The sequence below is a fragment of the Anopheles gambiae genome, chromosome X (genome assembly GCF_943734735.2).
Source record: "Anopheles gambiae chromosome X, idAnoGambNW_F1_1, whole genome shotgun sequence".
NCBI lineage: Eukaryota > Metazoa > Arthropoda > Insecta > Diptera > Culicidae > Anopheles > Anopheles gambiae.
Window position 1 is genome coordinate 16,778,814 of NC_064600.1, and position 27,611 is coordinate 16,806,424.

General features: G+C 46.2%; 1 protein-coding gene across 1 annotated transcript; it reads left to right on the forward strand.

The window, feature by feature from the left end:
* The first annotated feature begins 21,358 nt into the window (after nucleotides 1–21,358).
* Nucleotides 21,359–23,968, forward strand: LOC1277392 (achaete-scute complex protein T3). The gene is made up of 2 exons (XM_061647090.1): nucleotides 21,359–22,980; nucleotides 23,101–23,968. The coding sequence occupies exon 1, from the start codon at nucleotides 21,841–21,843 to the stop codon at nucleotides 22,954–22,956; it is 1,116 nt and encodes a 371-aa protein (XP_061503074.1). The 5' UTR covers nucleotides 21,359–21,840; the 3' UTR covers nucleotides 22,957–22,980; nucleotides 23,101–23,968.
* The last annotated feature ends 3,643 nt before the right edge of the window (nucleotides 23,969–27,611 follow it).

Sequence of the window (27,611 nt, forward strand, 5' to 3'; positions counted from 1 at the left end):
GCAAGACAAAGAGGAAGCTTTGAAATCAGCCGCTGGCAGGTGATTGAAGACTTTTTCGCGTCATACACGCTTAGAGAGGGAGAAAACATAGAGAGAGATATAAACATACGTGTAGGGAGAAACGGTAGGAAAAGAAGATTTGAAAAATCTTTAATTTTTATAATAATTTTCATTTTAAAACAACGCTACACATTTTTTTTTCTAATTGCGATAGCGACAGGACTATTCGTATGTAACGAATGCATAAAACAACACCTGAACTGCACCCTGCGCCATAAACCCAGAGGGGAAAAAAGGAAAGAAACAAAAGTTGGAAAGAGGACAATCGGCCAGGACATTGCCGTCGTCCTGGCCAGCTTCAGCTGCCACAAGCTTTTTCTTCCTCTTCTTCAAGACCCACGGGCACAAGGTGTATGCGTACAGGCAGGTGTGCAGGTGCAGGTCGTCGATGTAACGGGCGCGCGCGCGCGCTCGAGCTAAGGCACACGACCTACGGGGAAAGATCCTTTCGCCCTGTACCATTTCCTGATCAGGAGTTTCTTTCTGTTTTTATTATACGCTACACATTGCCCAGGACTGGATTATTACTAAGCTTTTCTTCTCTCTTCTACTATCTCTCTCTCTCTCTCTTTCTTTCTCTCTCTTTCTCTCTCTCTCTCTCTCTCTCTCTCTCTCTCTTTCTCTCTATTTTTCCATCTCTCACCATGGTTACCTCGAATCGAGATGTGTGTGTATGTGTGAGAGTCTACATTGTCGCAAAAAGCCACACACGCACACAAAATACATTCAAAAAAGCGATAAGATCAAATTATGGATTTTTGTAAACATAGAAGTGCACCGGGGGACCCTCGTACGAAGCGAAAATTGTATGCAGGTAGGCATACGGCGCTTCCACAGCACGTACAAAACGAAACATTAGCTAGTGCAAAGAAGAAATCAATAATCGTATAAACGTTTTTATTTTGTTAGTGTGTTTGCGTTTTTTTTTTTTTGCCTAACTGTTTATCCCAAACCGTGGGGATAATGGAACCACATCTCAATGTACAGATATAATCCGTGTTGGTGGTTTTTTAACCGCCTCATCTCTCTTCCTAAATTTCCCTTTCCCTCGGGTACGTGCTCCGCGGATCAGAAGATGCGACAAGGCGGCTATACGGCGGTAGAACGCACTAGCGAAACACGGGCAGGCAGACAGGCACTAACAGCAACATGAGAAAAGGGCACAACGAAACAGGTGAAAAGTAAATTCTCGTTGAAACGTTTCTCGCGGTGTCGGGCGTGCGGAATGGGTCGTGCGCGTACGCAGCAGCCAAACAGGGACGCGTGGCGGGTGTAAGTGCGCGCGCGCGCGCGCGCGTTCGTTTGTGTGAGTGTGTATATGGAATGTACGGCGAAAGCTGCCCGTTGATTGGTCGATGACACGAGCCGCGGCACTACCATGGCACTACGGCGCATAGCGTGACGGCTCAATGTTCTTGCGCACTTGCGCACAGGATTTTCGGTGTTGCCGCTGCTGCGCTTGCCGATTTGCATCGGGTGGGGAGGGCTAGGCACTTGGGGATGCAGACGGGGGATCAGCGCAATGTGTGCTTTGGTTTTGCCTTTTTTCCCCCTCTGTCTTTCTCTCTCTCTCTCTCTCTCTCTCTCTCTCTTTCTCTCTCTCTCTTTCTTTTTTTTTCTTTCGTTTGGGTTCCATTTGCCGGGAGTGCATTCACGCGTGGCGGGCGCGCGAGCGATCGGTAAATTTGGTGTGAAATGAGTTCGGTTTTTGGGCATAACACGCCACGGTGCGCTTCGGTGCCGGCCGGTCGTTTGCGCTTGCGCGCATCGTTTGCGTCAGGAATGTTTGCAGCTAAGGGAAGGAAGCATTCTTAGACGACGCGATAACCTGTTTTAGAAGCGTGTGTGTGGAGTTTTATTTGTTTGTTTGTGACAAGAATCGCGAAGATTGCAAACATCCTACCGATACACTTTGCGCAAGTGCGTGCTGTCGGAGTAGATTGATCGTGAATTGTTGGTAGAGCGCGTCGATCAGAGAGAAAAGATGTCTTAAGCGAAAGCGCGGTTTTAGTGGTAAGAAGCTACAGGTAAAGATGACATCTGTAGCGGTGGGCCTAGCAAAGTTTGCTCTTCAAACCACCAATTGTGAATTGATCAGAGGTTTGACAAAATTTATTGATTTAATTGCCAAACGAAATAAATATAATTGTTATACGTCGATTTAAAAGATATTAAATCAGACAACAAATGTAAAAAACTAATCATAACTGAAAACAATACATTATTACATTCATTTTTGCGGAATGTGCAAATGCAGTTTGCAATAAACTTTGAACGGAGTCTTGTTTGCGTACAAATTGATTTTTTATCAATAACTGCCAAGGCTCGCATTGTTTGTTTTTGATCATTAAATATGTTTATTGAGCTCATATTAGTGCTAACAGCAATCAGTTGATAAGATAAATTATACTGTAAAAGTACTAGTACTAATACAAAAAACACGCCTAATGTTTTGACATTTGTAAATGGATTGTTTGCTGTTATTTGATTTTGAAAGAAATCACGTTTTCGTCCTAGTAACTAACCTACTTTTGTTTCAAACTGCCATCTCGTATCGTTTTCGCTATAAATATTTCTCAATCTCTATCTTTTTTTTAAATATAATGTTTTCGCCTCTTTCTTTCTCTCCTCTGCACGGTAAACGATTATTTTGCCACGGTGTTTGTAAAAGCTTTCCATTCCTTTCCAATTCTGGGTTTATTCTCCTGGGAGCAACAAATTAAGAAATGGTCGCGTGCGCGATAAATAAAACAGTTGTACAGGTCGCGCGCGCACTCACGCGTCTCCATTTGGCACAGGTGTATGGTCCAATTCCCTCTTAACACAAGAGGAAAAAAACAACAACAACAACAACAACAATCCTTCCATCTTCGCTCGGTGAACGGCAGATGAGCAGCAAGGATCTTCGCAAAGCTCCTCACGGTGCGATAAGACTGCTTGAAAGTAATGATACCGGTTTATCCACCGAGCCCACCGCGCATGCCCCGGGTACGCCGGGTACCGGATCGATAATCTTGCCGCCTTCCCACTCCACGATCCTCGCAGGAATCGCGAATGGAAGCTGGAGCGGTCGGACGCGTGCCACTCTAACGGCAACACTGAAGGAGTGTGCCGGCCTCGGGAGTGCGGTACGGAGCCTCCGGTACAATCCGGTTTCACTTACTTGCGTTACCTTTCCCCTGGGCAGAAAAGAGGAAGAAAAACATGAGAGCTCCCGCTAGCGATCGAGCGAAGTCAAAGGGGAACACGTAGGGTGAGAAAAAGGACTCTCGTGAGGATGATTTGCTCGCTGGAGCTGAAATCAATTTGTCACTTACACCTGCCGCTCTACGAGCCTTTTTTGTATTATTTTTGTTGTTTTGTTCATCCTCTTTCGTTCTCTCCAGGCTCAAGCACACGCACACACACACTTTCTTTAATCAATCCGCTTTCCTTGTCTCAAGTTCAATTTTCCCCATTCAGCTGATGGGATGACGAAAACTCCAGCCAAAGCACGGATACAAAAGGATAGTAAAGTTGCGACGCGCTTTGAGCCGAACCGAAGCTGCCCAAAACGTGACCTCGATGAAAAGCATTCCTGACCCATTCCCTAGCCCACGTGACCTCGCTTCCGATGCGGCCTCGGGCTGGACTCGCACAGCCAGCGCGCGCTCGAATGAAAACATTAAACCAAAACGATCGGGAAGCCTATCGACCGGCCTGCCGATTGCACGGTACCAGTGGCCCATAAATCGATTTCCGCGCTAATGGGAACAGGCGGAGTGTGCGAGTGCGAAAACGAAAAATTGCTACTACCCATTCGAAATCCCACCGACGCGCTTCCCTCAGCGGGATGCCGGTTTTGCGGCTTCATTTAACGGCCCGGATTCGCCAATTCCCTCGTGTGTGCCTGTATGTGAGTGTGTGTTTGTATGCGTGCGTAAAGACAAATCGTATCGCGGTGGGAAAATAAATAAAACTTAATTAAAACGGGCTTACTGCGGGAGCTCGTCGACAGGCGGCTCGCGACACGCGGCAGCAGTGGAGGATGTCAGTGATTTTGTTTTTGTTTTTTTATTATTTTGAAATTTCTTTCGCGATTCCATCGCGGGCCGGCCTGCTCGAAAACACCCCGCTGGGACAATTAGGCGACCAAAAGCGGAAAGCGTAGCGAAACCAATGAGCATCAATTCGAGCACAGCGTAGTGTGAGCACAGGCAAATGAAAGCAATAAGATTTTATGCGCTGTTGTGTGTGTCTGTGTGTGTGGTTGATTTTTTTTACATAAATTCTTTCGCTTCGAAAACGGAGAGGACGAAGCAAGGCTCGCTGACGATGGCTTTATTAGCTACTCCCGAGTGGAGATAACCAGTTGGCAAGATCAGGATAAATTCTGTCATTTGAGATTATTGAAATCAGAAGTCTGGAAGTTGAGATGGGGTCACGTTGAAGAAAAAAGGGAACCGATAAAGATTACCGTCCCATGGAATGGATTGAGTCGTTTCGCTCATCATCATCAGGAAAGGTGTCATAAATTGACAGATACAACTTTTGGCGGATGACCGCTCAGAATGTTGGATATTGCGCGACAGTGTTTGGGTAACGTGAACATAAACAAGAGAAATATCAAATATCTTCCAGAAACGGATCCTGTTGCGTGAAATTGTTAGAAGAATGTAGTATAAACTGACACTAACTACGTTTGCTTCGGGCATTGAAATCTCTGGGAATTCTAAAACATTCTAAAGAGGAACCTCTTTTAGGCTTGAACCTACGACGGGCAGTTTGTTAAGTCTTGAGACTGGGCGACTGTACCAAGGGACCACCCTATATCTCTTAGTCATGGAGGTCCAATAAATTTGGCAATATAACATCTCCAACAAATCTCATTGCTGCTACTCTTAGATGTTCAAAGAAACTCAATATTACAGTAAAGGAGGGGAACATTTACTAGTTATACGGATCTACCTACTTTGATTTAAGCTTCTTTGGCGTACATACAGTTTCTCAGTCTCTAAATTGTAAGATCTTCCATCTAAAATTTGAAACTACCAGGATTTTTTTTTTTTTTTCATGTTATCTTTGGCACAACAACCGATATCGGTCAAGGCCTGCCTGTACCCACTAGTGAAGTGAGCTTGACTTTCAGTGACTTATTGTTACCATAGCAGGATAGTCAATCCTACGTATGGGAGCATGACGGGCTTGTTAATGAGCCGTTCGAGTTGACCAGACCAGACCGGCCCAAAATACGTTTGTAAATAACTATGGTGTTTCATGTTGTTCGATACTTAGGCCTATTCTATTCTTGCAATCGAGATGTCTCGACGTCGAGTTGAATATTGCTAAGGAAATCAGGTCTACTATGCAACTAAACTATCCCGTTTGCACCAGCGGTTTCAAGGTTTCCATGGAAATGTATCAAGTAAGCGAGGTTTAACCATGTAAGCGTATAGGTGTTCTTTCGAATCGAGAGCCGATTCAGGCCGGTCATTCTCGATATCAAAAACCTTGGGAGAAATGGATCGGAAACGATGTTTTGGCAGTTTAGAAATATAATTTTCGAGTTTTCTACTATGAAAAATAAAGTACTGATATGTGTTAAATTAAATTGAACTGATATGCCAATAAAATGAAATTTGATGGATCACGAGGCACAAAAAGGAATAACTCAATGAAATTACATGAAAAATGATTTCGTTTGATTATCTTTTAGGAAATTCCTTATTTTTTTACTTTCATTCAAATTCTGTTAACGTATTTTAAATGAATCTCCGAGAGTTGGTCTGGCGATCTACTGCAATTTTGGATTCCCGTATCGATGGATTTTCCCAAGCAAACTTATGTAATAATCAGGTTATTTAAAAAAGCAATCAAGACAAGATTATCGATTCGACTTGAATCGAGAAATAGATTAGAATAAGTCCCACTGTCAGCTATTCAAATACTTTACCGAAGCGATTTCCCGAATCATAATAAACGCATAAGTTTCCTTCATCAAACTCAAATCTCTAATGCTTAGCGATAACTTTGTGCGAAGGTCCTTCGTGCTAGATATTTGCATCAAGAAACGAAGTTTTCAAGGTGTTGCCCACCAATTTCAATCCTTCATTAGAACAAGCTTCAACACAGAATTCAACCGTACGGAATTCCTAGGAGTACTGGACCGCAAAACCAATGGTGACTTGATACAGTAGAAAAATATCTAATAAAAAATATATAGCTCTACTAGTGCGAAGCACAAAGTCAAATCCAATAGCATGCTTCGAATAGCTGCAACCGGTTGCTGCTGTAAGGACAACGAACCAAAACTCATCTCTGAACGCATCTTCTCAGCCCGACCACGACTGCTGAAAGGTTTACCGATAGACATCCTTCGATCCATTTGCGTTCCGCAACACGTTCGAAGCGAACCTAACAAAGTATCCGGTAGATATTCCAGGTATACGACCAGGTTTGAGCCTAGAGCTCGCTCCCAGCATCTTCCAACCAGCTCGCGGGAGCTCCCTGTGGGACATTCGGAGTGCATCGTTAGACGCTTTGCACAGGCAGCGGAAAACATCAAAGCGCGCACCGAATCGCAGCATCATTTCTTCCCAGCCCACTCGGATTCCAGCATCCTCAGTCTCGTTTCATCTCCTTCTCCCTCTTTCTTAGTACGTTTAATCACCGTGGTCGCGGCTGTATGCGGATCGCATGAATTGGCAAATTGAGATGAATTTATTTCGAAATCGCCGAAAAGGGCTGGTGCGTTTTTGGGAATGTTCTTATCCCGCTTGGACCCTGCTACGCACGCCGGGGAGGAGGCGAACTTTCGCCCGGCCGGTGAGAAATCAGCCGCACAATCCCGATTAAATGATATGCACTACTCAGGCGCGGGATTACAGTCGGGTGGTTCATTTTCTTATTTGTTCACCTTAACTGCTTCAACCAGATATACACTCCGCTCCACAAATCAAGACATCCAGATGCACCAAAACCCCGAAAGGATTTGTCAACTGAACGTATCTCTCTCTATCGCTCACTCTGTGCAGGGCAAGACATTCCTTGCTGATGGAATTTGTGACCGTGGAGCAGCGTGTCGTCATTAATCCTCGGGAGCGTGTGTCGTTGATGGGTCTTGCTGCAACCGGGGTTTACGTTTTTTATTTCTTCTTTTTTTTCTGTTGGGGGGATCACCTTTCAGCACATTTGTCTTGCCAGCATGGGGTTACTGCTCGTGGACACACATATACACACGCTCACATTAACTCGCGTGTTTTTGGCTGTAATTAATAGCCATCCGATTTTTCTCCCCAGTGCAGGAAGAAAAAAACCGAGCGCACATTCCATCCAAGTGCAAGCGCATAGTGCTGTGCGGGATAATAATTAGTTTCTGACTAATGGGTAAGCACAAGCGCACCGAAGGGCTTGCTAACAGTGCATTCACACATACATACATACCGATCCAGATTCTAGTATTTGAGGTTCAGGTATTTCAACCAACCAAGTGTGCCCGTAGCTACGGTGATAAATGATCGGCAAACTTTCCACCTCCGTCAGGACTCGTTCGGTCAACAATCAATCGGAGTAATCCCTCTACAAATTGTATTTGTTTTTTACACCTTCACGGTGCTGTGATTGTGGCGCATTGCATAACCGACTCCCTGCCGGCACGGTCACGATGCTGAAAAGGACGACCAATGCCTGACCGCCGCAGAAGTCGCAGAAGCCCACACCCCCGTCCCCCGAGGGGATAAAGGCAACGCATCGATCATCTATCGCGGATTGCCCTTTTGACCCTGATCACGATGCTTCCTGGATGCACCTTGCACGATGCGTTCCTTTTATTTCCTTTTTTTGTTGTTTTGTCTTTTAACCTGTAGCTTTCTCGGTCCCCTCTTTGTGCCTCACATTTACAGTGGGCCGTTAGTCGCGAAAAAACGGACGTCCACCGAGCGTCCCGCGGGACTTGAATCTTGCTTGCCTTTGCGTGCTTGAGTGTGGTGTGAGTGGTGCTTTGTTTTTTCTTGTGTTTTAAGAATCAAATAATTTATTATCGATTAAATGGATACGTGGTGCAGCAGTTTGGAAGAGCCGGGGCAGATTGTTGCAACGATTGGGCTCGAGGTTTTCGTCTGCATTCTGTATGCCGGCCCTGCATTCCCACCGTTCGTACGCTATGTATTGAAGATGTTATGTTTGTATAGTGTATTGATTTATTAGTGGGTGCTTTTTGTTGCGGATAATGTTGAATAATTAATGAAACATATTCTGTTTAAACCATTTCCCGCTGTACCAGGAAAGACTTATTTATTTTATGTTTAGCAGAGTTTAGCGAAAAGCCTGAAATATAAAAGCATTTCTCAACCGTTATCAACTGGAGTAGTGTTAAACTAGGCGTTGTTTAAACATTACAATCTAGTTTACTGTATCATATATACTTTCTAGAAGCAACTGAAATACACACTATAATGTAAAAAGTATACATTGTAACACAATTAGGAAATCCAAAACTCTCCATGATTATAACACACTCAACCAATTAGATCACAACAAAGCATCACACTCGAAAGGCCACACTGTTCATACAAAAACAATTGAGACACACTAGACGAAAACAACCGAAACGCGAAACATAAGCAAAATAAGCGTTACTGCAGCAATGTACACAAACACCTTATCACCCTAAAATCGCAGCGTGTACAAAGATCAACGAACGCATCCGTGAAATGGCAATAACAGTCAAAACCTTATTTTGTAAATACACTTAAAGCGCGGCATAGGCACATATGGACATTTTATAGACGGCACCTCATATCAATGAGCTTTAATTTGCACAAAAACACATTCCAATCCCAATTGTAACAGATCCATAGCATCTTTTGAGTTTAAATAAAACCACCACCGATCATGGCAAGTCAGATTCGTTCGGACTGGGTGGATAAGACTATGCTCTTCCTCCAAATCAATCGACTTCTCATTTCAAGAATTTGGATATGTCCCGCTACCCAAGGTAAGGCCTCCAAATTTCAACATTTCCAGTAAGGGAAACGCCTTCCAGATTTTTATGATCGCCTGGACGATCAAGTGGCGATGAGTCCGCTTCGAACAAGTTTTATTGCACCTCAACGATCAACGCATTAAATTACTAAAGATTTTAATTAAATGGAATGTAAGTAAATTTAAATTGCCACTCATCAATTAAATAAATATTGTAATAAAGGTCTCGAGCAATTTATTTTTTGTTTATTTTTAAGGAGACTTTGAGCCGATTGGCCTCATTCGCGCCTTTGAGCCATTTATTGTTACTCTTGTATTCAATAAATGAGAGGTATATCTGAGTCATAATATTACATGTACAGCTGTAAACCCCCTTTTGCTAACTCTTATAACACTTACGATAAACGATCACGCCTAACATATTTAACGGCAAAAGAGTTTACCAAAATTCATAAGATCAATAAAACATCCTTTCGCAAGCATCTTTTTTCACATTTTTATCCAATTATTTTTATGATCAGTTTAGTAAAAATACCCATTGGATGACTCCATTTCAATGGCTTTTTCTTCTCAATGTCTTACCATAAAAAATGGAAAATAAATAAAGACGTAAACTACCAATAAACTCATAAAACTCTACCAGTCAATATGAAGGAATGCAAATATTCCACAAATCTCACGATGTTGTGTATGCAAAAGAAACCATAAAAATGAAAACGATGCTCAAGTTGTAAAATGATGTACCGGTTACCTTTACGAACGGCTCATCGGCACAAATCGTTGACCTTTTCCAATTACCTTAAGGTGCTTGAATTACTTTATTACAGCTCAACCTCGCACAAGCACAACCTATGACACCAAATCATCTTTACGCTCGCATCCGCCTTCAACATCATTCGCGTTGGGTAGGCAAAATCATATTCCATTGGAAGCGATTAAGGAGAAGTAGGATGGATGAAACTCGATTGTCGACCCAGTAATGATACCGAAACTTCATGATTATTTCCCATTGCCCTCCCGGGTGTGACCTATCCGGCTCGAGTAGACCACCCCGGCGGTGCTGCAAACGGACACTTCCTTTCCGTTTATTTCTCATTTTCTCTTCCGTTTTCCCTTTTTCTGTATGTGCAATTTGAAGTGAAGATCCGGAAGGAAGAACCTACTAAAACTTAAAAAAAAAGCAATCGCATCCAAATACCACACGACCTACGGGACAGATCGGACAGGGGACACCGATCTCTCAGCTGACAACTGCATTTTCTTCGGCAATAATGGCTCAATTAGACAACAGGCCAGCAGCAGCAGGAAGAACCTAACCACCAACGGTGGACAAAGAAATCAGCGGGAAGGAAATAAATCCATCCCTACAGCACAAACAACAAAAACGTGCGTTCGCGTCTTGCATCCTATAGCCACTACCGTCGACGACGAAGCATGGGGAACGATTGCAATCCCTACCAACGGATACATAAATCGATGGATTTTTGGTCCTTGCCCAGCACTTTTCTACCAGCAAGTCAATCAACTTGCTGCGAGTTTAAACTGGAGCAAAGAAGTACCACAGAGTTTCTTCAGAAGATGTCTCCATGAGACACCGTGCCTAAAGAGTTCGATCATCCCCGTTCGGCGTACAGCCCTGTCTGTATCTGTCTGTCCTTGTTTCTAACAGGACACAGGCTCTTCCGTAATGGTGATCGTATATTTCACCCTCTCCCCCTCTTGAACGTTCCATCCAGCCAAATGTAAATTGAGCGAAAGTTCCGGCTAGGGTAGAAAAAAATGAAATACGTTTGACATACCGGGACAATCAGTCAAACTACAAAAAACACACGCAACAAAAACAAATCCAAATGTCCAAACCGTCCAAAACCAACAGAAAAACAGCAACGAATCGAAGCCCTAACAAGCGGTCGCTGGAAGATTTAGGAAAGGACAGTTTGTGCTTTTCTCCTGATGTCATCATTATTACGACCTTTGCTTTATTAAACGGCGCTTGATTGATCGTTCTTTTTTTTTTTGGTTTGAGCAATGCTCAGCACATCCAGATCTCCAAAAGCGAGCCCCAGTATCCCTGGAAATGACATTTGAAGGTATATAGTTTGTGTGGCTTGCGCTGGTTGTAAATATTATTTCTGTCCACCGCAGGGTTGGCAGTTATTAGCAAATGGATCTTCATTTCTATAACTCTTTCTCTTTCGCTCTCCTTTTCTGTCTCGCTCCCTCTCTCGATATCTTTATGTTCTATCCCCAAAACGTGGCGTGCGGTCCGATACGAAGCAACGCAAACGAAATTTAATTGTATCTCATTTGATTACATTCATCATAAATTTGTTCCCCAAAACTCGACGAGACTGAAAAGAAAGTCTTGATGACTATATTTCTTTGCACGTCATAATGGATGAATGGAAACCAAAAAAAACAAGGAAGATTTAACTTTCCATTGCCAAAACGTTTTTAAAGTTTCCGCGCTGTCGATCACGCCGAGCCACCCTGTGTGTCTTGTGGCACACATATACACACGCGCAGCCTCTCAGAATCCAATAAGAATTACGCGCTGTGAGCATCTTTTCCCAACCGAATATGTGGGCTATTTAGTGTCGCGTCTGGCCGTGTTGTTTGTTTCGTAAACAGTCGGCGATCTAATGCCGAAACATTCGGGCGTTCGGTATCTAAATTTTAAATGGTGAGGTTTTTTTTTTTTTTTGCTGTGGACTGAGATTTTGGCCAACTTTGCAAACAGAAAGAACAGACAGAATACAAAAAGACTCACCAGCAAGCTCGCCATAGCCAACATCACCGGTAGGTGATTTCATTTTTATCCACATCATATTCGATTATACGTGTGCATCGTTTATGGGTTATTTTTCTCCCGTCTGCAAGCTTATTGGATTTTTTTTATTTTTCTTTTCTTTTCAAAGTGTCGCATCTGACCAACATCTGACGACTGTAGACAATCTTTTTGCGGGTCCTTCCATGCGAGCGCAGTAGACAAAGACAAAATACTCATCCATTGATTTTTTGACGCAACGAAACAGAAAGAGAGGCAGAGTTTGGAGCAGAGGCCACCAGGCGAACCACCCGTCATCAAGATACATTTTATGCAATTTTATGTCATCACGTCAACCCGAGCTACCTGGCTACACTAAAAAAGCAAAGGTAGGAACAGGAAAATCCCGGGGCGCAGGGGGGCATATTTTTGAGATTTGAATTTTGCTGTCAAAAATATGCTAAACATATTCATAAGAAATATGCGACCATCCCTGCAATGCCCCGCCGTATTAGATGTCGTTCTTCTAAGCAGCGTTTTTGTAAGCCAAACAGCAGCTGAGGCGATGCTCTTGCAAACTCGTCAATACGATTTTATCTGCTTGTTGTGCACTAACAATTCGGGGGTACAAACTTTGAGTTATGTAGACTATTATGTTTAATTCAAGTAGCGATATTTATCACCATAAAGACTTATTCCACTTAAAAATTCGCTTTAACTAATATTAAGGTAGAGGGTGACACTCTTTGGTCAAAATAATTGTGTTAAAAACAATTAAAAAATCTACCACAGCAGTTTACTACACATCAAATAAAAATAACCAAACACATAGAATACTTACCAAACATCAATAAATTGCTTATTATCTTAAATTTCTTAAATATTCAAATATAAAATCTTTATATATGGGATCTGCCCATTGTTCTACGGAAGGGTGCCACAAACTGAGCAGCCTGGCTGACAATGTTTGATGAGCTGATTTTTAATGCAGACCTACCTCAAACATGCCACCTACAAAACCCTCCTCGTTTGCAATACATCATCCGTAAGTGCCTGGGCAGATGAATGTTTTTGGATTCGAACCCCTTCCATCACTTTGTCTCACTCTAATAAAATGTTTTTTTCTTCCCGTGTGGTAGAATATGAAGGGAAATTAAACAAAAATATGAGAAAACCAATCCTTTTTTCCACTTCGTTTGAATAACAATTCTAAAGCGTCCGTGTATCTGCGCAAAATCGAACAAAACAGTCCCCGTACAAGGGGGACAAAAGGCTCGACGAAAAGCGTATGGGAAGCAAAAAGGGGTTTTGGATAGCGAGAACTCGGCAGACCCCGTGTTAAAGACTGCCCTGTCGTGGCACCGAGGGTGCCAAGGGAAGCCCGCCTGTTCGAATGCTGTTTCTGACTGTCCAACTAGAAGTCTTACACATCCTTTCCCTCGGCCCACGTGGAAAAAGGACGCGCTTAACAAAAAAAAGGTCTCACTACGTGCGCCGTATCAAAACGCTTAAGCCCGTGGTGGGCGAGCAATAAAAAAGGATTAAGATATCCTTCGACGATCGCTTTTGGAAAGCCCTTTTCATGTCGTGTCGCGAGGCAGACGGCCGAAAAAGGGGAAAGAAAAGAGTGAACAGGGCTAGGTTCGTCGTTTGTGCCGACCAGCGAAAAGGATCACTTGCCGCGAACGAGGCAAAGGTGTCCCGTTGGTGGACCGCTTGCCGGCTTCAGTAGAGCGAGTTAAGCGTGCGCCGATGCTTTTGCTCGCATTGAATCGATCTAGACGATGAATGCACCCAAGAGGTGCCGAACAAAGGGACGGTACATTTGAAGCGACGAGAAACGATGACAAGAAGCGAAAAGAGGCGAAGAAAACAGCCCGCGATTCTCGCTCGAGTGGTGAGTAATGGTTTCGTGGTCCTAAAAATCCGAACCCAGTACCCGGTGTTGTGCAGAAAATGTACCAATGTGCATCTGGGCGAACTATAGCTGTGTTCCCTATGAAGAGTCCCCGGGCAGGACGAATCGCAATCCGTTACGTGTTGCTGCCGGACGGAGGGACCAAGTTTCACGCATGATTTTGTCCCTTCCTAAGCAGGCAGTGCCGATGTCACTGCATGTGTATGTGTGTGTGTGTGTGTGCGCTTCGTTCCGGTAATTTCCCTGTACCGTATATGTCTGGTGTGGGTGGTCGTGTCCCGATTATTCCGATGCCACCCGGGCTCTATCGGCTTTGCCAGGAGGGGTTGTGATGGCTTAGACGCAAGCCATCCAAGACAAAACCAAAGACAAAACGGTATGGTTGAGCAGCGGGAGGAAGAAGAGAATGAAATCCCCGAGCCGATAATTAGCTCACCGGAGAGGATCTGCCCAGCACACGGCGCTCATATGGGCTACGCATTTCTTTTTCTTTGCCATAGGCGGTACAATGGCTCAACAAATTAGCCAGCAGCCAAACAATGCGCAAAATACCTTCTAATAGCCGCATGCGCACACGTCGGATGTCCAGCTGGCCCCCAGTACCGTCACCGTTGCGGAGAAGGTGTCCTAAGACGTATGGAAAATCGGTCAACCGTCGCAAAGAAGACTTCCAGCAAAGCGAAAAGGTGTGACCGGCCGAGCCGCAGCCATTGATCCCGGGACATTGATATATGCAAAGGATGCGCGCCGTATCTTCGACTGTAGCCGAAGTCCAGGACGAAGATGCCAATTTGTAGCGTAATCTCGGAAGATCCGCAGGCAGAGCAGCCGCGCACAAATTAGCCCTAATCCTGAGCGGCAGGTCGGCAGTCGGCGACCCCAAAAGCTTTGGAACAATTATGTAATGAAGCTTACACAGTTGCCTTGTAGCAAATCGGGTTCTCGAGACCTGTCGGCTCCGTGCAAGATCGTGTGTTAACGATTGCGCCCAACCTGGAAATCCCTGCAGAGAAGAACCACAGAGCACGGAAAGCAGAAGATACACAGAGCAGAAGATGCCGCGGCATCTTGGTCGATCGGCAGGCCAAACAATAGGCATCCCAGAAATTCCCCCGTTTTTGGGGGGCAGATGCATTTTGGATATGAGTATAAGCATCGCCTTCGCGATCGGGAGTGGTTCTCAGGGGCTCTCTTCGCAAGATGGCCTACAAAAAAACCTTTCTTTCGGTACGTTTCACACGCCATTTCACGGACTCCAATAAAAGAATGCCCGCACTAGTTATCAGTGCGCACCCAATGACATGTTTACGATGGGGTCTCATTTCGCCTGCGCTGCAAGTCCCATCTTGAAGCCTTAGGATGCAATAAAATCTGGCATTGTACGGGCGTGTATTTTCTTGATGAAAATCAAGTAAAAAGCGTTCCGTATTGTTTCGTACGACGTGGCTGGAGAGCTCCACAACTCCAGATCCTGTAAATGTTGAGCTACCAATAAAGTAATAAACCAATCATAACGAGACCACATCGCTAATCCGTCGATTCCTGTCCATGAATGCCCGGGTCAAATGAGCGCTTATCGTGATGCTTTAGTTCATTGCCCGTCCTAAAGGAAAGATCCGTCCGAAGGCTCCTCCAACAAAACTATTAACCTTGACGTGTTGGAGTTGCTTTCATAAATCATACCACCAATATATGAGAATGCATCATATGAAAGAAGATGCCGTTAGTGTTTTTTTTTTTAATCTTTTCGTTCAAAGGGCCGCCTCAATCTTCAGCTCCTGGAACGCGAACTTCAAAGGCGGCTCACGCACTCTTATGGATGGGAATGATTAATATGATTAAATTTTTACGTTGTGGAAAAACTTAGAATAACCCGTACATCACCCAGGACGCTTTCCACCTTCGGATATTGCTCCAAGGTCCCGCGTAGATTGCGTTGTGGGTGGTAAACGCATTATACCGTACGACGGCGAAGCATGAAACGCTTCCGCCACGCAGTTTCGAAGCTACGTCCACAACAACACAAAAAAAACAAACAAAACGCGCCCAAAAAGTGTATTATCTCTTAATATCTTGTCAGCCGATGGGCGCCCCGGAACTCGTCACCTCGACGAGGAATGAGCCTCCCGCCTCGCCCCACTTGTTTTTGTGCGTGGCACGAGCGCTTGTGAGCAGAAACAAAAAAGACCCCGTCACATAAACGTCAATTAAATTCTAAACGTTACGCCGATGACAGCCGCAGAGTGGAGCGGCCTTCTCACCCGCTTCGATACGGCTCCCGGTGCAGCTAAGCGGCATTTAAACGCTAATTTGCGCCATCAAAAACGGAAACGACTGCAGTCGGTGGCTTTGGGGGCCATGTGTGTGTTTTGAGGATTTTTTTTTCGTCTCTATAGTGCGGCATAGTTTTGCTCCAATTCCAATCAGCACGCGACAGGATTGGGCTGCAGTTTTGCATACCTAATTGGCAGCCAACGCAACTTTACGCGGCTTGGCCCGGGGAAGAGTATGGAGAATGGAGCGAAGAGATAAAAATGCAAATACGCCGATGTTGTCGGCAGGCGCAAAGATCACAGGCACCATAGCGCACGACACGCGACTTTGACTGTGATGATGACACTGTGTCGTTTCGTGTCGGGGCTTTTGGGTTCTCCAATGCACCGGATGTTTTATTTTTGTTACATACGTCAGCAAAAAAAGGTGTCAGAGAGTTTCTTGATGGGGAGCACTCTGGGAAGGGTGTGGAAGAAGAAACCTGCAGATGGTGATTGATTTTTTTGTTCCTCTGCTTCATCCAAGGATCATCCCGGTCAGCTTTGGTGTGGTTGTTGATGGTGCCTGGTTTTGGATACTGTTTCCCGTTTGACATCTGACATGTTTGGGACACTGGAAAATCCTCTTGCCAGCACATTCAATGCTTGTGAATTAAGCACCAAGGGTGAACTGGAAGGATACGGGAGTTTGAAACCCTTTCTGAAGTAAAAGGTTGAGAGTTTTTTTTTTGCCAAGTCGTATTAACAAAACAGGGGTGACAGTATTTCATAGAAGAACGTTAATCCATCGGAATTAAAAAAGGCACTGCAAAAAATCAGGGGATCACATTTTCATGCGTTTGGAGGAAGAAAATCGTTTGAATTATTCCTTTATTAATTCCTTCAATCGGAACACTCTGCTGTGCTAAGGTCATCCGTGAGGAGCTAACTTACCCATCTTTGATGCCGCTCATCCTTACCTTTTAGTTCTTCACACAGGCGCAATCGTTTTCCTGGAAATCGCTCCACTCAAAGCGAAAGAAATAGCCTACAAAGCGTAGCAAAGCGTTCAAGTGCCGAAGTACCGCTACTGCCGTCACAAATCGATTAAAGATCCAGGTCACTTTCGGTCAGCGCGACCCCAGTAGCCTGTCGTCCCAGCGCGTTGTCCGCTTACGATACGCTTCCTGGTGCATTTTGGGATAATCTTCTCCAGCACCGGGGCCCGTTACGAAGACGACGAATTCCAGCGTACCTCGAATACAAGAAGAAGAAAATGTTACGTGCGTACCAAACACACACACGCACACAAACACACGATGTAGGTTGACAGGACTCGCCCCGGAGGGTGATATTTTATTCCGGAGCACCTTCGTAGCCTTGCAAGAATGCGGTATTGTAGTGTTTTCTTTCGATTTCCAAGGGTGTCCCTATCAAGCGAGATCGATGAGAACCGTGTCCCACGGGCCGTATCTTCGTGTAGTTGCTTGCATTGGTCTTGCTCTTCTCATTTTCTATCAGTGTACCAATTCACCAAAGCCTCCCAAAGCTGAAGGAAGGAGGAACGACAAGAAGCACAGGGCGCTGGAAGAATGAATAAAACTGAAACCCCACACAACAAGTTCGTCCTGATTCCTAAAGGAGTCCTTTGCTCACCCAAAGAAAAGAAACCAGCTCATTGTCCCAGTTTGAGTCCGGGTTGATGTTGCAAAGTCTCAGGTAGCTCGGGATAGAAAATCTCGTCCCTCGAGAACCTCCAGCACACAGCATCCCGTACGAACGTCTTACAATTGCTGCTCAGGTTCGCTGCTTTCCTCTCCATTTTGCCTTGAATTTTTCAGTTCTCGGTGCTCCGGGATTTCGCTATTGCGTCGCAAAGGTACACAAGATTACGGCATTTCTTCCAGCAACTTTAATGGCTAAGATATTGCAAGACTTTCCCCTTCCGCCGTTCTGTCCTCTCCTCTGTGCTGCAAAGATGCACACGCGATAATGCAACGAACCCTCGGTAGAAAATGAGCTGCTACGGATGCGTATCGAAGCAAAAGAGAAACTGTCTGGATCTTAGCCGTGTCTTGAGACACGGCCTTACCTGGGTTAAGGCAGGTCCGCTGGTCCTTCTATTTGTTGCAAAATCATTGCGCACAGTTCGAGGACCTTCTACGCGGGGCCCCTGGCAACTACCTGTCTGGGAACGGATGGTGCCTTCGGGCGAGCTCGACTAAAGCCCGCGCAAGGTCCACCGGCACACTCCAATCGGACGGAAAAACAAATAGACTAAGTTGTCGCTTCACACCTACCGTACCTTTGGTTTGGTGCGCATGTACGCGAGGTTTTCGTGCGCCCAACTGCACTTCCCGGTGGTCGAATACGCTGCACAGCATCGGCAGTACGTTGTTCACACGCCATCATGCTATCGTCATGGTGCAGTGGCAAAGTGGTAATGTACCGTACGGAACCGTGACAATATTAACAACACACCAGCGTGCGTGTCTATAAAGTAGAGAGAGAAAGAGAGCGCGGTATAGAGAAAGGACACAACAACGCAAAAAAGTAGTTAATGTACTTCGTAAGCTACTCCCAGAATCTTCAGCGCATGGGCTTCAGATTCAACCAATTTCCGAGTATAGCACACTTCGCCCGCAAACGGTTCGTCTGTCACATAATCCTCGTGCAAGAAGATGACGCTCCGTATCGGATTACCCCAGCCGGGATGACTCAAGTAACGCAATCTTTCGGCCCGTCTGCTCGGCTGCGCGCAAAACGTTGCCTAGTGGTTTGTCCTGTGACTTAGTACCACCGGTTGAGACCCGATGCTGGCCACATTTGGCCCATGCCGGTTTGCCTGGTAGACACATATGGCGCGTGTCGTTTCGTATGCTCATATTGCTCAAGTTTGGAGAAGAAATTGATTTCGTTTTTTTTGTTACGCTAGTTCATCAGGGTCTAATACCATATGTTTCCACTGCGGATGACGACATGTTTCAAATTGCAGGAATTGGCTGCCACCGGGCAAAAATGAAGGCAACAGATTTCTTCATAAAGACAGTGCTATCTCGCATAGAAAGAACCAAAATACACAATTTCTGCTGCAACATCTCAATCAATTCGTAATGAATCGACCAATGTTCCAGAAATTCCTTTCGCGGCAGAACAACATGCGGATGATTGTGTTTGGGCTGTAGCTACAGCTTAAGGAGTGTTCGGACGGTTTCCTTTTTTGCGCTCAGATAGGAGCAGCGTGTTTCCTCTCAAACGAATCACTTAGACAAATGAATAATTCAATGGTGCATCATTGGAGTTTTTTTCTCGACCCCGATACTAGGTGCTGATGAAGAGCCGCGAACACGCTCATTTCTAATGTCTAACCGCTTGTCTTTGGTGCATCCACGTCGCTGGTTTTAGGTTCTTGTGTGCATGTGTATGTGTGTGTGTGTTTGTCAGTGCCAAAATTGTCGGAGCATGCGGCTTCCACTTCCACAGCTTACCAGGTGGAAAGAGGGGACCGGCGCATACACACGCACCCGGTTCCTAAGTCGCTGCCGCTGATGGTGATGTGTATTTAATGTTTATGCTTCTGTTGCGGGCAGGTGGGCGAACGGGGTGCGCAAAGCACATCCTTAAAATGCCGCCAGAAGGGCCAGAAGACACAAAAGCACGGCGCAACAAAAAAAACGACACCACAGAGCAGAAACGAAAAATCACGATCCGGCGTGTGGCCGATCGTCAAAAACCCTTTTTCCCCGCGCGGGCCGTTCGTCCCAAAAAGGGTGCCGTTTGTTCCTTTTGCCTTTCTTTGCCATTTTCGACCGTACGGAGCTGCGGAAAATCTTATGTGATTTTTAACGCTGTCTGATGGGAGCAAAATTATCTCACTGGAAAGATTTAGACGAGACACTGGAAGTTCGTTTTGCTATTGGCAAAATTTCTCGCAAGGCCTCACGTTATAATTTTGTGAACTTTAGATCTCACCTTAAATTACCGATCGGGATCTTTCGCCGTGATTGATCGCAGGAGGCTGGAATTTGATTTGAATTAAGGAAAGCCTGGAATGACTGAACGGCTGAATGGCTGCAGTCGAGCCGCCCGATCGCGAACACCGTGTTAACAGCAACCGTAAGATTATGCCCCGGTTGCGAGATTACACACCATCCATCGTACCGTTGAGGGTTCGCGATGGTTTTCCCGTATTTTTCTCAATCCAAACGGCAAACCAGCGACAAAAAAAAACATACCCCAACCGTTCCGAAAGGAAGCGAGCGGAAAGTGGATCGAGGGAAGTGAATAGTGATCGTAAGATCGCGCGCGAAGAGGAGAGAGGAGGGAGGGAGGAGTGCACGAATCCTGCATCTGCCGGGGCCTGTTAGTGTGTGGATCCGCGTTGCATCCCTCTGCGTGCGCTAGGCTGCTGCAGGCTGGCAGAGGAGCCGCAGAGCACCCGCATCCCGAGCAAAGGCAAGTCAACCCGCGACTTTCCTTTTCCCGACCCTCTTCCTCACTCTCGCCCTCTCTATCTCTCTTTTCTCTCCCTCTCTTTCTCTCTATCGCTCTTCAAGGAGCAAAAGATGAAGCGGCAAATGAGGCAGGCGAAAGCAAACGAAAGAGAGCCCCGATAGCGCATTGAGGATGATCGTACGCGCAGCAACAACGCAACAAAAAAAAATATCAGAATGCGGCACGCGACCGGCTCGTCGAACGCGCGCGCGCGCATCTACAAACACACGCACGGAGCGACACACGCATTAGGGGTAGGTTTTTGGGAACCGAACCGACCCCCGAAGACTCCCGGCGATCTCGCCCGATCTCGCTCTCCCGTGATCCTTTCGGCTGGTTGTAGACTACTCATCTCGTAGATATGAATTCTGAAGAGAGGGCGAGAGAGAGAGAGAGAGAGAGAGAGAGAGAGAGAGAGAGAGATATCGCAATGCGCCTGAGAAAACAGATAGGAGCAACAAATAACTGAAAAAAAAAACTTACAAAACACAACGAAGGGCAGAAGAAAACGGAGCGAACGATAGGAGGTGGTGTGGCAAGTGGTTGAAGGGAAGAAAGATAAAGATAGAAAGACACTAACGAGAGAGCGAGGGAACGAGAGCAGAAACTGATACAAGATCGTCTTGCTGTGTGTGTGTGCATCAAAAAGGATCTTCTCGAGCGATTTTGGAAAGCGAAGAGCGAAACCCGAAAAAACCTTCTCTCACGTACGGGGAGCGCGCGAGCGAAACGGAACCGATCTTTTGCCGTACGAGCCCGGCAGCGAGAGCGTGATGGAGCGGCGCCGAAGAGAGCGGGCGTGCGGCCGCGTGCACACACTCGCTCGCTCCGTACGCAAGTGCCTGTGCGCCCCGGAGCAAAGTGCGGCGAAGGTGGCGTGGTGGCCCGAAAAACTGTACAAAACGCATTGCCCTAAGCCCAGAAGGTATCATTTCGGGAGCAACTTCCGATGCGTGCGCACTACTCGCTTCTCGGACCAGTATAAGCGGAGCTGAAGATCAAGTGCGGTGCGCTCAGTGTGGTGTCTACTTGCAAACAGGACAGTCAGTCTTCGGCAAGACCTGACCGGCGGAACAAGTGCGTGTGATCAGTGTAGTGCAGGAATTTAACGTGCAGAGACGAAAAAACACTGTGTGATCTCGGTGGTGAGCAGAATTTATTGCAAAGTGGAACAGAAATTTGAGGTTCGTGCAGCAATCCCGAAATAATCCTTCCGGAGTAGCGGTCGCTTTCGTTCAAAATTCTCCAATCAATTCAAACCCCATCTTTGGCATCGGCGTGCAACTGGGAACCAGTGGCGGGTGGTGTTTTTGGCGATCCAAAGTGATCTGAGCTGATCCCTCTGCAGGGACACTTCCATTCCAAAAGCGACAAACCACGACAAAACCATGGCAGCAGCTGTGCGCAGTATGGCACTCAGCCAAAATCTACACAACATTATGCCGGGCAACTGTGGGCTGGCGCTGCAGCAGAAACCGATCGGTTCCGGACAGTTGACCAGCAGCTCGGCCGCTTCCCTGCTCGGCAAGCAGCGGCCACTTGCGCCGGCTCCAACCGTGCTGGGCGGCCACCGGGCCAACGCGAAGCTGCCCGGTGCCGGCCCGATAGTGAGCAGCAGCAGCGGCAGCGGCAACAGCAGCAAGAAGTACGCCTACTGCGGGCTGCCGTACGCGACCCCGCAACAATCAGCCTCAGTACAGCGGCGCAATGCTCGCGAGCGGAACCGTGTCAAGCAGGTGAACAATGGGTTCGCGAACCTGCGCCAGCACATCCCATCAACCGTGGTGACCGCGCTGACGAATGGGGCGCGCGGCGCCAACAAGAAGCTCAGCAAGGTCGACACACTGCGGCTGGCGGTCGAGTACATCCGCAGCCTGCAGCGCATGCTGGACGAGAACGGTGGCGAGCTGCCGTCCAACAAGCAGCAGCAGCAACTCACCAGCGCCTCCAGCACCAATCAACTGTCGAACAGCTCACTCTGCTCGGCCTCCTCGGGCAGCTCCACCTACTACGGCACGATGTCGGAACCGTCGAACGCTTCCTCGCCGGCACCGTCCCATCTGTCCGACCACTCGTCGCACGGTGGCACTAGCGGCGGCGGCGGCTGTTACGCACCAATCGCCGGCGGCTTCAAGCACGAACCGTACGACATCTACGTCGATCCGTCCAGCTCGCCGACACCGTCGTTCGGCTCGGACCATGGCATTGGCGGTGTTACGTCTTCGTCTGTGCATCTGCATACCGGCGGCCACTCGACGGTGCTAGGTTCGGCGACCGACAACAATAACTACATCCTTGCCCAGCAGCAGCAGCAGCAGCAGCACCACCATCAGCATCAGCCCCAACAGCAACACCAGCAGCAGTACCACAGTCATCCTCACCACACACCGGTACAGTTCAAGACCGAGCTGCACGACAACACGCAGTACGACGAGGAGCTGAGCCCTCAGAATCCCGACGACGAGGAACTGCTCGACTACATCTCCTGGTGGCAGCAGCAGTAACACGCCCCCACAGCATCCTAATCGGTAGGTGTTCACACTCGCCCCGCAAACCCTGGGAGCTACTCCGCTGCAAAACAAAACAAATGTCAAACATGTACTAAATACCATCCTTCCATTCTTTTCTCTCCTCTCACGCAATTATAGAAACGGCAATCGATAGATGCCCCGAGGGAACGGTCTAGTCAACGCGCGTGTGTGCGAGTGCGTGCTCCTGCCAATAAAACACCCACACCAGCAAATGCTTGCCAGTGACGAGGTCCACTCGTAACCAGAGTGTTGTGAAGGTGCAATCTCCTCTCAGTGTTCGCGTATCCGGAGCACAGAGGATGAACGTACCAACGCCTGAGCAAGCCTGTTTATCGGTGCGTCTCCGCAACCTACCCAGTTGAAATCACGCATAGTGCCTTTTTTACACTTGTAGCCTCGGTCCTTGAAGCTGTATGCAACGGCAAAATGATGTTTTATTATAGTTATACTACTGATGTTTATACACACGTTACGGAGCTATCATTTATTAATCTTTTTTTTTGTAATGTACATGTATTGCGAGCGTTTCTATTGAACCATCGCTCTTGCTTGCTTAAGTTTATTGTACTATTTATAGTTACACATTGCCCAACAAAAAGGGAACACGAGAGAATTAGACACTGATTAAAGTTAGCAGCTAGGGATTGTACAGGAAAGAAAGAGAGAGAGAACAAGTCATAGTCATCAGTGTAGCAATGCGATTCGAAAAAAAAACAGCAAACCAGTGAAACAATTTCGCGTCGGGTTAGTTTTTCGCGTTAGTATAGTGTATAAGTTGTTAAGTACTGTTGTCGGCCATCTTTATATTATATATATATTGCAGTTCAAATATTATTTAGCGCGCTATACAGTGAAGCGATTGTACAAAGCAATTTACGTTGCGTTGCACGTAGAAATTTAATAAAAGAAAACCCCACACACAGCCAAACACACACTCGCTCGAACAGCAGAGGTGCTAGAGTGTATGGTATTTGAAAAAAAAAATCCCTAAATGGTGTACGTTTTATTTGGTTGAATTTTATAGTTTTTACAAGAAAAAGATGATAACAATAAGAAATACCTGCTGCGCACATTGTTTGGAAAGCAGTACCTGTCCAACCAGGTAAGCATTGAAGTTTCTTCTGAGGTTTTTTTTGCATGGAATACACATTTCCTTTGGAAGATGAAAGTTAAGGGATTTTTGAAGGGAAAAAAGGTTATATCAATGATTGTCTGAAACACTTCATGCAAGATCCTACGTTTAGGGTGTTTTCTAGTAGTCGTCTCATCCGATATCCTTCTATATTGAATGTCAAATCTAGGCTCAGTGAACAAAATCAAACCATGATGTGATTTAGTCAATGCCTTCAGCGCACGCAACATGGAATCATGGACATTTGACTTTCCAAGAAATCAACTAACACGAGTTATATCGCCCCATCCGCTCCTTTTGCACTGCACGGTAACTTCACTGTTCCAATAGATCAATAATATTTTTTCTGCGTCCCTACCTCGACACAATCGACTTGTCTGTTCTCTAGTCGGAAGCGATTTTTTATAGAACCCTGAGCTACAAGCCTTCTTGCTCGGTATCTTATCTAGAGCTCTTAGGAGCGTGTGCGGAGTTAGTTGGTGCGCCGTCTCTTCCGGTGGTCCAGTTTTGCTAGCCATCGATTATGATTCTTCTTCACGATGCTAATTTGTAGCGCAGATAAGGCGCAGATATGAAAGAGCACGTAACTTAGACTGTACAAATACGGTGTATTTATCGTTGCAAGTACCCGGGAACCCTTGAACTCAACCTATTCCGTGTGAGGGGATGCGTGCCGTCTACTTCGGAAATTTTGGTAGACCGTGTCGGGAAGATATGCCGACCATCGGTATTGGATGGGAGGTAAAATATTGGAGCAGCTACAACCATCCATCAATAATTAGCATGAGCCTAATATTGTAGTGCGCTTAAATAATTGATGACGTCGAGGAAATAATGGCTCCAATTGATTGGCTGGCAGCTACGAGCTTGTACGTCTCATGCGGAAGTGATGCCTGATAAGCGGACATAGGTGTCGGATTTTGACATTTCCGTTTCTTTACTCCTCTGTACATTGAAACATTGAATCATTTACATTTCTGTTCCCTTCTAGCATTTTTATATCGCTTAGTGCGTAATAATATAAAAAAGAAACATTGCTACAGTTAACAAAGTCTCGATTGCTATAAAACGATTCGATATCTCCTACCAATCTTACCTATAACTTGTCTCGTGTGTTAATATTGACAGCCTGTGCGAAGCGCGTGCAGTTTCGAGTCCACGCTTTCGTCGCACGACAAATCAATCCCCACCACCCCCTTCCACCTTTGCGCTCTCTTCTCTTTCCCTTCTTTTCTATGCCCACATGTTGACATAATGTGTCGTGGAATGTAAACAAGATATGCTGCGGTGTCGTGCGCCATCCCGCTCAAGCGCGGCTAGGATTAGTCATAGGTTAGTTGCAAATGTTTAAGAAACAGAATATTTCTCTATACCGACGTCTGTTTGACCATTTCACGTCCGGCAGCACAGCACCGCGCGGTTTGCCGTGCCAAGAAGCGCAAGTGCAGCATGAATTGAGCTTGAGAATTTAGGGAGTTTTAAAAAGAAAAGAACGGAATAAAACCGTCATCTGTGCCCTTACCTGCGCTAAAATTCTGATGAAATCAGTATGTCAAATATTGTCATCGGCTGAACCAGCAATTACAGCATTGCATTAATGCTAGGGTAATCGCACCTCACGCCCTATCGCAACCGTACAATAAATTCATGTACAATATGTACAACCTTCAGCACCGTTCAACGACACACACCCCCGCCGGGAAGATCGAGATAGAGGGAGAGAAAGCTGGCAAAATCGATGCGACCACACGTAGTCCCATCATCCGCGCCTGGGTTGATCGATAGCAACGGTCCCCGAGATGTCTCGAGATGTCCTGCGGCGACCGTGTGTGGCTTACCACGCAGAGTAATTATATCGTGTTGCTCTTCTTTTTTTTTTCTTTCAGACCACACAGTGCAAACGCTGCAAGATACGGGACAAACGCATGGGTGATCGCAATCTCGGTACGGCTCCTCCGTTTTTCTCCGTTCTTTTGCATCGCACCAGTCCGAAATTGGTTTGCTATTGCCGAGGCCTGCTGTGCTGTCGTGTGTTTGTTTATTTTTATCTTTAAATCGAGACACATGTAGATGATGATCCTTCAAGCACGAGGTGTCTATTATTTGTAGCATCAGCATACAAGATAATTGTCACCTTCTAGCCAAGGAACACAAGGAACTCTGACAATGGAACCAGAAAAAAGGGATGTTTTTGGTTTGTGTCATGAAAACAGTCAAAACAAAAACACAAAACTGTCTGCTTTGTGATTGGAATTGAATTGTGTTCCTTGCAGACGAAGATGGCTAGAATAATTGAGACCTGATCTGACATCGACACACGGGATTTGCAATACCACCTTCAGCTTCTCGGCTCTCGGGTCCTGGAAACAACAATCTGGCACTAAGACACATGGGCTGGTATGTCTTGATAAAAGATGTTACCATAATTAATGGCACCGGGGCACAGCCGCAGGAAGTGCAGATATCCGGCCACGTGACCGTTCGTGGAACCCGTTCAGCTGTGTGGTCTTGCTGGGTAGAGTGCGCCGCAGGGTGCATGGCGTGTTTGCACAAGCTCCCACCGCGTGAGGCGCGTGTTTGTATCGAACCCATATCAGTTCGTGTAGAAAGTGTGGTCAACGATACGGTTAAATGTTTGCACTGGGTTGTGGGTGTGTAGGAATCGGTCGATAACAGCCCAGCATGGCATTGGGCGCCCCCGTCGCGTGTAGATTGATCCAGCTGTTCAATTATCTTGAAGACCGAAACGATATACTCGGATATTGCTGGATGTCGAAGATGTCGCTGTTGCGCAATCCAGACGTTTGGGACGTGCTTAGAACGTACCTGTGCATCCTGATAATGAGCCTGTGTGGTTGTATCCGTTACTGTTGCATGAACTTCTAACACCTTTCTCCGGACATTCTCCGAAAGCAGGGAATTAATAACCCTCTGAAGAACGTTGGTCGCCTGCGTACATCAACTTATCAGGACGACACGGACAGGCGGACGACTGATAAGCTAGGGAGGACGAGCACACATGCACGATCGCAAAGGTGTGAAGCACAGTGTGAAGCAAAGGTGAGAAAAGTCAAGAAGCGTAGGCGTTTGCTTGCCGATCGAAAGCACACAACGGTCTCGAAAACACTTTCGCTTTCCCGTGCATATTATTTGCCTACCTGGCTGACTGGGTAATCGTGCACGGCGAGTCGCATTCATTAACCGTTGCTGGGTTCAAGCGACCGGGCCAAGCGTGTTTGTGTCGTGTTCTTCGCCGTCGCTCAGTCGCCAGTTGTAAAGGTTCTCGTGGTCGTAAACTGCACTAGTACCCCATTAAAGGCTCACTTTACGATCTACAATCTTAAAAGGATTGTTCGGAACAACGCCACTCCGATAGCTTCGGTTGCTCTTGCATTGGTAAAAATAATATACCTTATCGGGACAAAACCTTCCCATTCAGGACAATGCTTTCAGTGAGGTTCAATTGATGGATTTTGACACATGTCGCTGGTAGATA